Below are 12,770 nucleotides of genomic sequence, written 5' to 3' on the forward strand. Positions count from 1 at the left end.
CAGTACACGTACACCTCACAAAGATAAAAACCTTATGTGTAAAATCAATTTAATAGGAAGCTTCTCGCTTAAAATTATATGCGTACATTAAAATCTCTTGAAAAAAGCCCATAACATAGTCACCGTTGCCTCCAGGAATTGTTCCGGTCTCGGCTGCGTGTGCTCTTAGTTCCTTATTCAGCGCGTCTCTCTATGCTCCGCCCTACCGTTTTCGTCATCAATAATGACTCATCAGGGGCTAGGGAGCATGCGCTGAAACTTGTGTTATGTAGCTGGAGTCCGTCCAGCCAACCACGCCCCCCTCCCACCTATTGGCTAAACCGCTTCTATCATCCATTACTATAGCCAAGTCCAGATCTTTTCCTCGGGTTCACAAATCATAATCCTTAATTTATATACCCCCACCAAGTATGAGATACCTCGTATAAAGGAATTGTACCTGTTTCTTTCTTTTACTGCAAAAACATCCGTTTACCATCGTTGCGCGCCGCCCGTCCGTCTAAGCGATACCGCGCATGTGTTTGCAGTCTATTACTTTACCGTGCAACCACTATTAGTGGCGCATTTACCGCCTTACTTGTATTAACACCGCCTTTTGTATATGTTCCAGTGCGACCTTATGATCTTATGATACTGTGTTTTAATCCAACACATTTTTGACTGTATTTTATTAATATCCGCAATCTTACATAATTACATTTTTTATATAGTAGAGACCCTATCCGATTACACGTCGTGGGTCTAGGGTTAACCCAAAAACTGCATGTTTTTGCATTATGATGCCACCATTATTCATTTGTACATTTAAACGTATTATGTATTACCTATGTGTGCATTCATTTAAATTAAGTGCATTTATACCTTCACCATATTCATCACAGCATATTATATTCCATCTCTTATTAACGTTGTTACATCATAACTTACATATATATAACCACCATTAGTAATATTTCAAATATAAACCCCCATACCGTGCATACTAATTCTCGCTTATTAAATGTAACAAATTCTCAGATTACTTCAATTCTCAAATCCTCCCAATTGTGATCACGAGAATTAGTATGCACGGTATGGGGGTTTATATTTGAAATATTGCTAATGGTGGTTATATATATGTAAGTTATGATGTAACAACGTTAATAAGAGATGGAATATAATATGGTGAAGGTATAAATGCACTTAATTTAAATGAATGCACACATAGGTAATACATAATACGTTTAAATGTACAAATGAATAATGGTGGCATCATAATGCAAAAACATGCAGTTTTTGGGTTAACCCTAGACCCACGACGTGTAATCGGATAGGGTCTCTACTATATAAAAAATGTAATTATGTAAGATTGCGGATATTAATAAAATACAGTCAAAAATGTGTTGGATTAAAACACAGTATCATAAGATCATAAGGTCGCACTGGAACATATACAAAAGGCGGTGTTAATACAAGTAAGGCGGTAAATGCGCCACTAATAGTGGTTGCACGGTAAAGTAATAGACTTCAAACGCATGCGCGGTATCGCTTAGACGGACGGGCGTCGCGCAACGATGGTAAACTGATTTTTTTGCAGTAAAAGAAAGAAACCGGTACAATTCATTTATACGAGGTATCTCATACTTGGTGGGGGTATATAAATTAAGGATTATGATTTGTGAACCCGAGGAAAAGATCCGGACTTGGCTATAGTAATGGATGATAGAAGTGGTTTAGCCAATAGGTGGGGGGGGGCGTGGTTGGCTGGACGGACTCCAGCTACATAACACAAGTTTCAGCGCATGCTCCCTAGCCCCTGATAAGTCATTATTGATGACGAAACCGGTAGGGCGGAGCCTAGAGAGACGCGCTGAATAAGGAACTAAGAGCACACGCAGCCGAGACCGGAACAATTCCTGGAGGCAACGGTGACTGTTATGGGCTTTTTTCAAGAGATTTTAATGTACGCATATATTTTAAGCGAGAAGCTTCCTATTAAATTGGTTTTACACATGATAAGGTTTTTATCTTTGTGAGGTGTACGTGTACTGATACAAGATACGACGTTGAGAGATATGCAAAGTTAAGAGACCATCTGGTGAGCGGGGACTCAAAGGGGGGTGTGTGAACCTCTTTCCCTAGTGGAAGTGTTTGCTGGCACTGGTGGTGCAAATAGTGTGCGGTATTTGGGAGCACATAGGTGTCAAGCAATATAGAGGCATCCTGCACTATGATGTGTCTTTTTTTTAATGCTTTTATATTTAAAGGTGCAAACACGTCTTGAAGATTTTGTGTGTTGATGGATACATTATAATCTCTGGACAGAGAGCGCCAGTATATGGGATGATTACTGGTGAATGAAAGATCAGCAGGACTGCCAGGCAACTGATCTTGTTTAACCTCCCTGGTGGTAATCCCGAGCTATGCTTGGGCTAGCTGCCGGGAGCTCTATGCAGAGTATATCGGGCGTTTTTACTCACCTCCCGGAGGATCCGTACGTTGGTAGCCGTTCTCCTTCCTGTCCACTGAGGCTCTGAATCACTCTGCTGAGATCGCCCTCACTAATCTCACCACAGAGTTACAGCGCCACCCGGAGGACAGAGGTAAAAATGCAGCGCTGGAGTCAGAGCAGGGGCTGCTGCAGGCATTCTGGCAGCATGATTTTTTTTTTTCTGATTTTGGGGTCTGAAAGGTTTTAAAAAGACCCTAAAATCCTGAAATAATCATACCGCAAGGGGGTAAAGAGAAAAAAATATGGCAGCATCCATATCCAACTCACTTTAGGTGTCCTAGAAATGCTTCTGTTTTAGGATACAGTATAAATGTGGATTCATAGACTCACTACAGGGTCACTCTGATCAATGCCAATTCTCACCCCTCCTTTCCCTAATGACTGTGCACTCAGCATCCCACCATACAGATATTCAGTCTTCACCTTCAGCTCCAGTAGCTGACAGGGACCTGAGCAGAAAACCCACTGTGACATGAATGCTGAAACTTCCTGGTCTTGTGAGTATGGGGGGAGAGGATTTGGGAGGAAGGTCTGCCCTACTGCTGGGATGCTCAAAGTTTAAAAAACAAAACAAAACAAAACCCAAACCTGTAAATGGGCTTTAAAGCAAATTAATTCTAATGCCAACATCAGATCTTAAACCACCCCTGATGTTAGAATTCTGTAATTCAGGAAAGTGATATTAAAACCTTTAGGGTGCAAGCTGAAGTGCAGCTTATGTTAAGTATGCTGTTTGGTGCCTGTTAAATACGGTACTCAAAATCAAATATTAGGCAAGTGAAAAAGGTAGCTGAAACTTTTTTTGTTTTTTTATTGCTCTCTGTACCCCATCTTAATTACTACTTCATGGCCTGACACAGTGGAATGTACTTTTTTTCCAAGCTAAAAAGTTTTCCCTGTAGTTTCAATCCAAGGATTAAACATGCCCTTTGAAGATCAAGAACTTGCCAGCCCTTGTCCTTTTGACCACTATCGCGAAAAAAGTGGGTAGTTAAAATCTGACAGAACCGACAGGTTTTGGGTCAGTCCCATCATGGGGGATTCTCAGGGTTTTCTTTGTTTTCAACTGCATTTCCTGAACAGCAGTTTAACTGCCAGAATAGTAAGATACCAGTTGGCCTCCCTATTTATTTACACACTATTTTGTCAGTTAGACTTTGCAACTGCTGTTCAGGAAATGCTGTTGAAAACAAAGTAAACCCTGAGAATCCCCCATGAGGAGATGGACTGGCCCAAAACCTGTCGGTTCTGTCAGATTTTAACTAAAAACTAGAAGTGATTGCCGCTTTTACATTAAATCATTACTGTATGGTATGTGAATAGTATGCTTACATTAGATGTTGCCCAGGCCAGGTGATGCTCACTGCACTTGTCTGCTCATAGAAAGAAGATCTGGATGAGTCTGGAGAGCCACCGCTGAAGAGGACATGCACAGATGGACAGTTACATCCAGCCACGGCCTTGAAAAGCTAGTGCCAGTTTCAGCACACGTCTGTCTTGGTGTGGCCGCGTTTGAAAGCCTTAGCTGACAATGTTTGCACTTATAGGGAATCTGCAAGGACAGCTGTTATCTGTCATAGCCCAGGCCTACATCCATGGATAGAGGCTGCTGTAGTCCTTCAAGGAACCACATGGCGACCGCTTCCTTTATGGAATGGAAAATTTGTCACACATAAGGTTTTTTTGGTGCTTTTATACATACATTTTCTTTGCAGTAAGGTATGTCATCCAGAAGGAGGTAAGTTCCTTTGATGTACACTCCTTTTTAGTTAATTTATCTTTGAGTGCCTCTGATGCCTTAGTATTGCTGAGGCACCTGCCGGTTTTCCACTTGCTGCTGTTTGGAGGGCGGCCGTCAATGAGGTTCCTGTTGTGACCTAGCTTTAATGGGCAATCCTGGTTTGTGAGTGTCATACATACTCTCTATACTATATTATTCAGGGTCTCTTAGTGGCTCTTGATAGCTAATCCAAACATAGGATATATAATGCATTGAAACAGTGCAAATGAATAATATACATAGGAAAAAATATGTACAGGGTAATTACAAAACTGATATCTACTTTTGTTGCATTTCAAGGTTCTTGACTACACTTTTCTTTTGGCATGGATAACAGCTGTCCTGACAGGTTCCCTTTAAAGTTTAACTGCAATTTCTATATTTTTAGCTTCAGTAACACCGGGTCTGGAGCAATAATGCAATGACTTTACTAGTTACAATCCCCATGAGAACATGCAGTGAATGCCGGCAGCCCAGCTCGTAACTTTCATTGTTGTTCTACAGTTTAAATTGACCTTTCTTTTTACAGACTGTACTAAAATGCTGTGTAAGACCTTTGAAAAAACCAGCTGCCCTCTTTCCCTCTAGGAGTCTTCTATCTGCTTCCAGTGATTGAACTAATTTTCTACAGTTGCAGCAGTGGAGGGACTTGTTTTTGGGTTGCACTGAAAACAGGAAGATGACTTGAAGTGTTTGGTTGAGAGCATCTACTCCTACAAAATTCTTGCACAACCTTTTAAAAATTAGAGAAAAATGATAACTGAAGTGAGAGGGACATGTAGGCTGGAAATAAATATGGCAGCCTCCATATACCTCTCACATCAGTTGTCTGAAGTGAGAGAAATATGGAGGCTGACGTACGTATATTTCCTTTGCAATGCAAATTATCTGGCTGTCCTGCTGATCCTCTGCCTCTAATGTTTTCAGCCATAGACCGTGAACAAATATGCAGAACAGATGTTTTTGATCGAAGTCTGACTACCAGGCAACTAGTATTGTTTTTATAGGAAATAAATATGGCAACCTTCATATGCCTCTTGGGTTAGATGTATTTTAAGTTCTTTAAAGGGAACCAGAGGTGAGGAGGATATGGAAGCTGACATGTTAATTTCTTTTGAAACCATGCACATTCCCTGGCTGTCATGCTGATCCTGTGGATCTAATACTTCAAGGCATGGACGCTGAAAAGCATGCAGATCAGATGTCTATGACAAATGCTAGATGCTTGTTTCAGTTTCAAGTGTGTGATTTAGACCCTATTGACCAGAAAGATCAGCAGGGCTGTCAGGCAACTGGTATTGTTTAAAATGAAATAAATATGGCAGCTTTCATAGGTCTCACCTCTGCTTCCTTTTAACAGAATCACTGAACAAGGGAAATCACTGAACAAGGGGAAGGAGTAAATATGGACTGAGCTAAAATTCACTCTTACGTACATCTTGCATTTTTGACCAGTCCCCAGTTTTGCATTTGAAAAATATAATTGCAGTTACACTTTAGAACCAAGTTGTATGTGGTCCGGTGCTGGAGAAAATCCAAAGATATAACAAGAGAAGCTATTTAGGTAATACCTTTAATGACTAACTGCACAAGATGTTCTTGCAAGCTTTCAAAACTTTGTTTCTTCTTCAGGCATGATGCAGAACTGGTTCAGAGCTGTATAGAGCTATTCCAAATTTTGCACACATTTTCATATGATTTTTTTGGGTTTGCACAGCAACTTGATAGTGATAATTAAGTCATTAAAGCCCCACCGCTGCACATTGGAAGATGGGCAGGTAGATGCAGAAAGCCCCCGTAGTACTGCACTTCAACACACCTGCCCACAGTATGAGAGACTAAATGATTACTGTATTAAGGGGCGGGATTGAAGTTGGGTAATGAATGAGGACATTGGAATACAAATTTATGTAATTATCTAGAAATGTGGAGAATGGACTGAACATCAAACCTGGATTTATGATAAACTATGAGGCATAGCAACATCTGCCTGACAGTATCTATTTTCCACCACCAGTTTATCTTGTGCATGTGGAAAGACAGTCTATCAGGAGACGGTCACTAAGTCCAAAAGTGTGGAGCCGACAGTCACACACTTGATTGAGGACTGCAGTCATAAACATACAAACTTGTCAAATTTTCACACCTTCTAATCTAGATGGTCCATACACATGTGTCGCTGGTCAAACATGCGGCAAAGAGAAACCAGAGGTACCGCGTCTGCGCAGGTGACAGGCCACGTGAGTGGCGCGCAGGTGCAGAAGATGCCAACCTGGCGAGGCATCTGCAACTGAGGGGATCCCGGGACAATGGCACCGTGACGAGGGACAGATGGGCTGGAGGAAGCCCCAGGTAAGTAGATCTTTTTTTTTTTTTTTTTTTTTCTTTTGTTACATCTTGCACCTGTCCACACTTATCAATATTCCAAACGATTATGTAAAAATACTTTGCATGGAAGTGACAATTCACTTGATAAATTCATGCATGCTCTAGTCTAGAACTACGTGGTTTGAATGACCTTGTACACACTGGGGAATTGCACAATGGCCCCAATTAACAAACTTCTTCGAAAATAATTATTTTTCTCCTGAATAATAAAAATAACATTTCAGCACATTTATAAGCAACATAATCAATCACTTATCACTTAATGTTGTCATTTACAATCAGTAACGGTGATACAGTGATATCTGTCATCCGGATGTTTCAAATGGCTTTTATTTAACATGTACAAGCCTTTACTTTCCCCTGGCCTACTAACCCTTTTATTAGTTGATAGTGTTTACTCTCATTATTTGATGCAGCTATTAGATCCAGGCCAGTGTTGCTAATCGTCCATCTTTTGATAGACAGTCTGTCCAAAGTACTATAAATTTTTCTGTCCACAATGCCCGTCCACTTGAGAATGGAAAGAAAAAAACCCTAGATGCTGTAATGTCTTCTGCGCATGCACGCGCTGCGGTTACAGACTCCCAGCGGCTGTGCTAGAAACATCAGGCTGCCTCCTTCCTTCACATGCATGTCTGTCAAAAATTTCGGATGTTCGTCAATTGACAAAGGACACACTACAAATCGCAATGCACTAGTGCTTTGTGAAAACTATTTGAATTGCGTTTCCCAGCGATTTAGGTATTGAGCCAAATGCTCACAAACTGCTTAATACCCTGCGATTGTGTTTAACCCTAATCATAATCGTTCCAGGGGGTTAACACCATAGACTTACATTAGCAAAGCATTTTTGAAAGTGCCAGTGATTGTTGGAAATCCAAAAATACCTTTCATTAGCGAGAACTTTTTAAATCGCAAGAGCTTAGAAAAGCGCTGATAGTGGATGCAATGCATGAATTGTATCAAGTTTCAAGCTGCTGTGTACACCTAGGAAACCATATATGTTTGTGCATGTAAGGAATAGCTTCATAGGGTTCTGATCCAGTTCTGTGTCATGCCTGAAGAAGCTTGGAAGGAAAACTGGTACAGTTAGTCGTTAATGGTATTAACTAAACAACTTTGGTTGTTTTGTCTTTGGATGTACACTTTCAAGTGATACTGAACTCTCAGTTTGAACCTTTGAAGTAGGAGGAAGTCTATGTTACTAGTACACATTCTCATTCACACTCCTGTAAATCTTCCCCAAGTAATTGCCCGCATAGAATTCAAGGAAGTCTGCAGCACATTCACCCTCCTATTCTATTTGGCCATACTCTATCTCAGTGATGGCTAACCTTGGCACTCCAGCTGTGGCAAAACTACAAATCCCATCATGCCTCTGCCTCCCTGAGTTATGCTTAGAGCTGTCAGAGTATTGCAAAGCCTCATGGGACTTGTAGTTCCACCACAGCTGGAGTGCCAAGGTTGGCCATCTCTGCTCTATCTCCTTCGCTGGTGCAGAAGCACGAAGCACTGTATGATGTGAGCAGGGGCGGGGCTTTACAACCCACACATGCAAGCATTGAGGCACTAATGAGACCTGCTGGTGTTCAGGGGAGATCTGTAACTTGGTAGCAGTGTGAATGAGTGAATAATCCTTGCAGTAACACAGGCTTATGTTTCACTTTCAAAGTTCAGCACTGCTTTAAGGAGGGATGTCGTGCAATTATTAATCTTAACCGCTTACGGACAGCGGTGATTGAAATCTACTCTCTGTTTTGATCCCATAATACCTGCCGGGAGTAGATTTCACTTCGCCGCCGCACATTCTCGCCGCTTCTGACGATCTTGTCGCTTTATGTTCGCCGCAGCTCACTCACCCTGCCGTCTCTTTGACATCAGAGCCGATTTCATTGGCTCCAGACCCTGTCGATAAATGTAAGCAACTCCCATTAGCTTACATTAATCACACGGTCAGGAGCCAATGAAAGCGGCTCCTGACCGGCTCTCAGAGCTCTGCCGGCATAAGAGACGGCCGAGTGGGTGGCTTGCGGCGTGGACGGCGGTTGTGGTGGGTATGTGCGGCGATTTATCGGTGTCCGGCGGTTTCTTGTACCAGTGGTCTCTGGTCCTTAAGGAGGCAGAGACCACTGATACTTAAAACTGGTAACCAAAAAAAAACAAAAAAACCCCTCTGGGAGATACTTACCTCGGGAGGGGGAAGCCTCTGGATCCTAACAAGGCTTCCTTCATCCTCCTCTGTCCCGGCAATCCAGCGCTGCGACCCCCTGAACAGCGGCGAGATCAATATTTACCCACCGTGGTCTAGCGCAGGCACAGTAGCTGCTCTTCTGATCATATCCGCTCTACTGCGCAGGCGCGAATCCTTTGCACCTGCCCAGTATAGCGGATCGATCAGGCTCGGCTATTTCTGCCTTAGCCCGAATTAAGAACTGCTACTGCACCTGCGTAAGATCGCGGTAGGTAAATGTTGTTGCTCCTGCAAAGTACTTGTCAGGCATTATCAAGGAAGATTTGGGGGAGCCAGCACTGGATTCCTCCAGACTACAGAAAACTGGGAAACCTCATTGGGACCCTTGGTTTCCCCCCTCCCTAGTTAAGTATCGCTCAGAGGGAGAATTTGTTTTAGTTACAGAGTCTCTTTGGCCTAGTGCACACCGGAGCGTTTCCGCTGCTGTTTGCGATCTGCTTGCGGGTGCGGATCCGCCAGGGTAATGTATTTCAATGGGCTGGTGCACACCAGAGCGGGAGGCGTTTTGCAGAAACGCATACTCCTGGGCTGCTGCAGATTTTGGATTGCGGATGCGTTTCTGCCTCAATGTTAAGTATAGGAAAACCGCAAACCGCTCTGAAAAACAGCACTTCAGAGCAGTTTGCCAGGCGGTTTTTGTTACAGTAGCTGTTCAGTAACAGCTTTACTGTAACAATACATGAAATCTACTATACCAAAACCGCTACACAAAACCGCAAAACGCTAGCTGAAACGCTGCAGAAAAATAAGAAAAAGCGTTTCAAAATCTGCTAGCATTTTGCGGATCTGCTAGCGGTTTTTGGTGTGCACTAGGCCTTTAAGTGTTGTTTTGTTTTTATGCCTTTTTTTTTTAAGCACTTGCACAATACTAATGATTCATCAATTATAGAGAGTCTACAGTTAATTGTGCAATATATGCTGTTTCCATTTACTGTCCAGCTTCACTGCCCTCCTTGATGAATTTTATGAACAGTGATTTTAAACAATTGGCAGTTTTAATTCAATTGTATGATATTGTCCATCCTGCCATATGTGGAAGGCCTTCCCCATGACCTGGCCAATAATGTATTTGAGGCTTAGAAGGTGGACAACAGAAATGATACAATATGCATTCTGTCACATACCACCCAAAGGATGATGAGGCTGATTTATGATAACTGGAGTAGAATCATTAATGCATCATTAAAGGAAACCTGAGACTATCTGGAGCAAAGGCCCCCTGTACTAAATCTGCTCCCTTGATGTCTTTCCAATCCCCCCAGGTGTGCTGCTGTGTAGCCCGTGCGGCTCCCTGAGCATGTGCTGTTCTTGGCTGTGAGCTTTCTCCATCACCCTCCTGTGGTCAGGAGCATTCAATGCAAGCGCAGTTAGTCTTAACGAACTGCGCCTGCATAGAACACTCCCGGGCATGGGAGCACGGTCTGGGGGTGTGGCCAGCAGAAACTGCGCATGCGCAATAGTCTGCAACTCAGTCGCAGACTTTACAGGGCTGACCAAGGAGATTGGGAGGACAGCAAGTGAGCTTAGGCCTCTTTTCTACGGACTGCTGAGGTGTGTCCTCAGCAAACAGTTACCAGGCAGCAGCGAGCAGTTACCAGGCAGCAGTGAGCAGTTGTGAGAGTTTGAGAGGCATTTTACTGCCTATCAACAGTCCGTGGAAAAGAGGCCTAACAGAGCTGGAGGAAGCCCCAGGCAAGTAAAAATCCTTCCCTCCCATTCATCTCAGGTACACTTTAACCCACAGTAAAGAATCAGCTATTTTTTATTTCCCCTTGAAATTAGAAACCTGATTGCTTGCTATCCACAGCTTCGCATTAGTTCCCGTTTTCATAAATGAGCCCATAAGCCCATCGCAATTAACTACCGTATTTCTCCTGAGTTTTCTCCTAGGAGAATTTTTAATCCTCTATTTATCTAAAATAACTTTTCAACACTTTGCAACTAAAAAAGTAGCAAAAAGTAGGTGAAAAAATACTATCAAAATTATTTGGAGTCTTTTCTTGCTTGCTGGTGGTTTAAAAGGAATTTTGACAGTTTTGAAAATATCACCTTAGAGAAAACTCTGGAGAAAAAGTTACCGTAATGGCATATGGGCCCAAGTGTCTAGCTCCCATTCATATGTTTATCTTTTCCCAAGCAGTGCATAGCCTATCCATGCTGACAGTGCAGTTTCTTCTAGATTGTTGGTGCTGCCATCCATAGACCATGTACGCTGTAACTGCATTGTATAGCCTGGCTGTGCTTTGCTGGGGACACGATGATGCACTAGATCTGAAAGTTCGCTTAATCATTGTAGCAAAACCGCACTTGAAAATTGCAGCCTTTTTATTACTGATCGTTTTCAGTGCAATAGTGTGAATGGGCTCACAGCATTTATTCCATGAATTATAACATTTGTTTAATTCCTTAAATTTCACAGAGATCTTGTATATGTTAAGTTTATTTCATACAATCTATAGTATTACATGTTCTCAAAACTTTTAGAACTTTATGAATGTGTTTCAGCACAGCAAAAGATATTTTTTAATAAATTAAGTGATTTGAAATTGTCTCCATTTTTATTATTAATAAAACATACTGTCAATCGAAATCTTCTATCGCTCCAGTCCCAACCTTGCCAATACATTCGGTATCCCTTCTGTCAATACAGATTGCACCTCCGAACCTTACTCTGTCAGTGTGTATTGTTATCACAAGCCTGAACAGAGGAACACGGAATGACCACAGTTTGCAGCTAAGCTGATGCAGAGACCAAGCCGGGACAAGGTCCTCCAGCACCCAAGGCTGAGACACCAAGGTGCGCCCCTCCATCCCTCCCACCCCAGCCGTCACACTGACTGCTATTAGACTAAGAGACACCCCAACACCTTAATCTCTAGTTATGTGGCTTGCAGTCACTACCATGTATTTCCTCTTCTTATTACTCTCTGCTTCAAACACTATAGGGCAGGGGGAGGGAACCTATGGCTCGGGAGCCAGAAGTGGCTCTTTTGATGGCTGCATCTGGCTCGCAGACAAATCCATAGGAGTTGATTCACTAAGCTGTGCTGATCAAGAAGTGCAGCTTAGTGTGGCAGCGCGAGTAATATTTTCAAACTAGGTACGCTACTGCTATAGTGTGCACTACTAGCTTACTCACGCTTCCCCCAAAACTAATGGCCACTCCAATTGTACTTGTATTTAGTTTGAAACATATTGTATGGCTCTCACAGAATTCCATTTTAAAATATGTGGTGTTCATGGTTCTCTCTGCCACAAAGGTTCCTGACACCTGCTATAGGGGAATAATAGCTGAGTGAGTTGTGCGCCTCCTCCTACACTGCGCCTTGAGGCTGGAGCCTCTGCCCAGCCCGACCCTGTACAGAGTCCAGGAATAGGGTGCAATAAAAGTGTTTATTGCCAAGGCACTCTCGGTGCAAAATGTGCATACATAATACATAAATACAAACATGCAATCACTCAATGCAAGATACAGTGGCTTGCAAAAATATTTGGCCCCCTTGAAGTTTTCCACATTTTGTCACATTACTGCCACAAACATGAATCCATTTTATTGGACTTCCACGAGAAAGACCAATACAAAGAGGTGTACACGTGAGAAGTGGAACGGAAATCATGCATCATTCCAAACGTTTTTTACCAATAAATAACTTCAAAGTGGGGTGTGCGAAATTAATTGGCCCCCTTTGGTCTGAGTGCAGTCAGTTGCCCATAGACATTGCCTGATGAGTGCTAATGACTAAATCGAGTGCACCTGTGTGTAATCTAATGTCAGTACAAATACAGCTGCTCTGTGATGGCCTCAGAGGTTGTCTAAGAGAATCTTGGGAGCAACAACACCATGAAGTCCAAAGAACACA

The 12,770-nt window shown here is 42.5% G+C and overlaps 1 protein-coding gene across 2 annotated transcripts in view; it reads left to right on the plus strand.

Annotated features, from left to right (window-relative positions):
* The window catches only part of BCL7B (BAF chromatin remodeling complex subunit BCL7B), a 28,889-nt gene extending 17,433 nt beyond the window's left edge, over positions 1-11,456 (plus strand). For both annotated transcript variants that reach the window (XM_068270066.1, XM_068270067.1), the window contains exon 6: positions 3,875-11,456. In XM_068270066.1, the coding sequence (XP_068126167.1) occupies positions 3,875-3,964 (90 nt within the window). In that variant the 3' untranslated portion in view covers positions 3,965-11,456. The remainder of the gene's footprint in view (positions 1-3,874) is intronic.
* Positions 11,457-12,770: the final 1,314 nt, after the last annotated feature.

The sequence above is a fragment of the Hyperolius riggenbachi genome, chromosome 2 (assembly GCF_040937935.1).
Source record: "Hyperolius riggenbachi isolate aHypRig1 chromosome 2, aHypRig1.pri, whole genome shotgun sequence".
NCBI lineage: Eukaryota > Metazoa > Chordata > Amphibia > Anura > Hyperoliidae > Hyperolius > Hyperolius riggenbachi.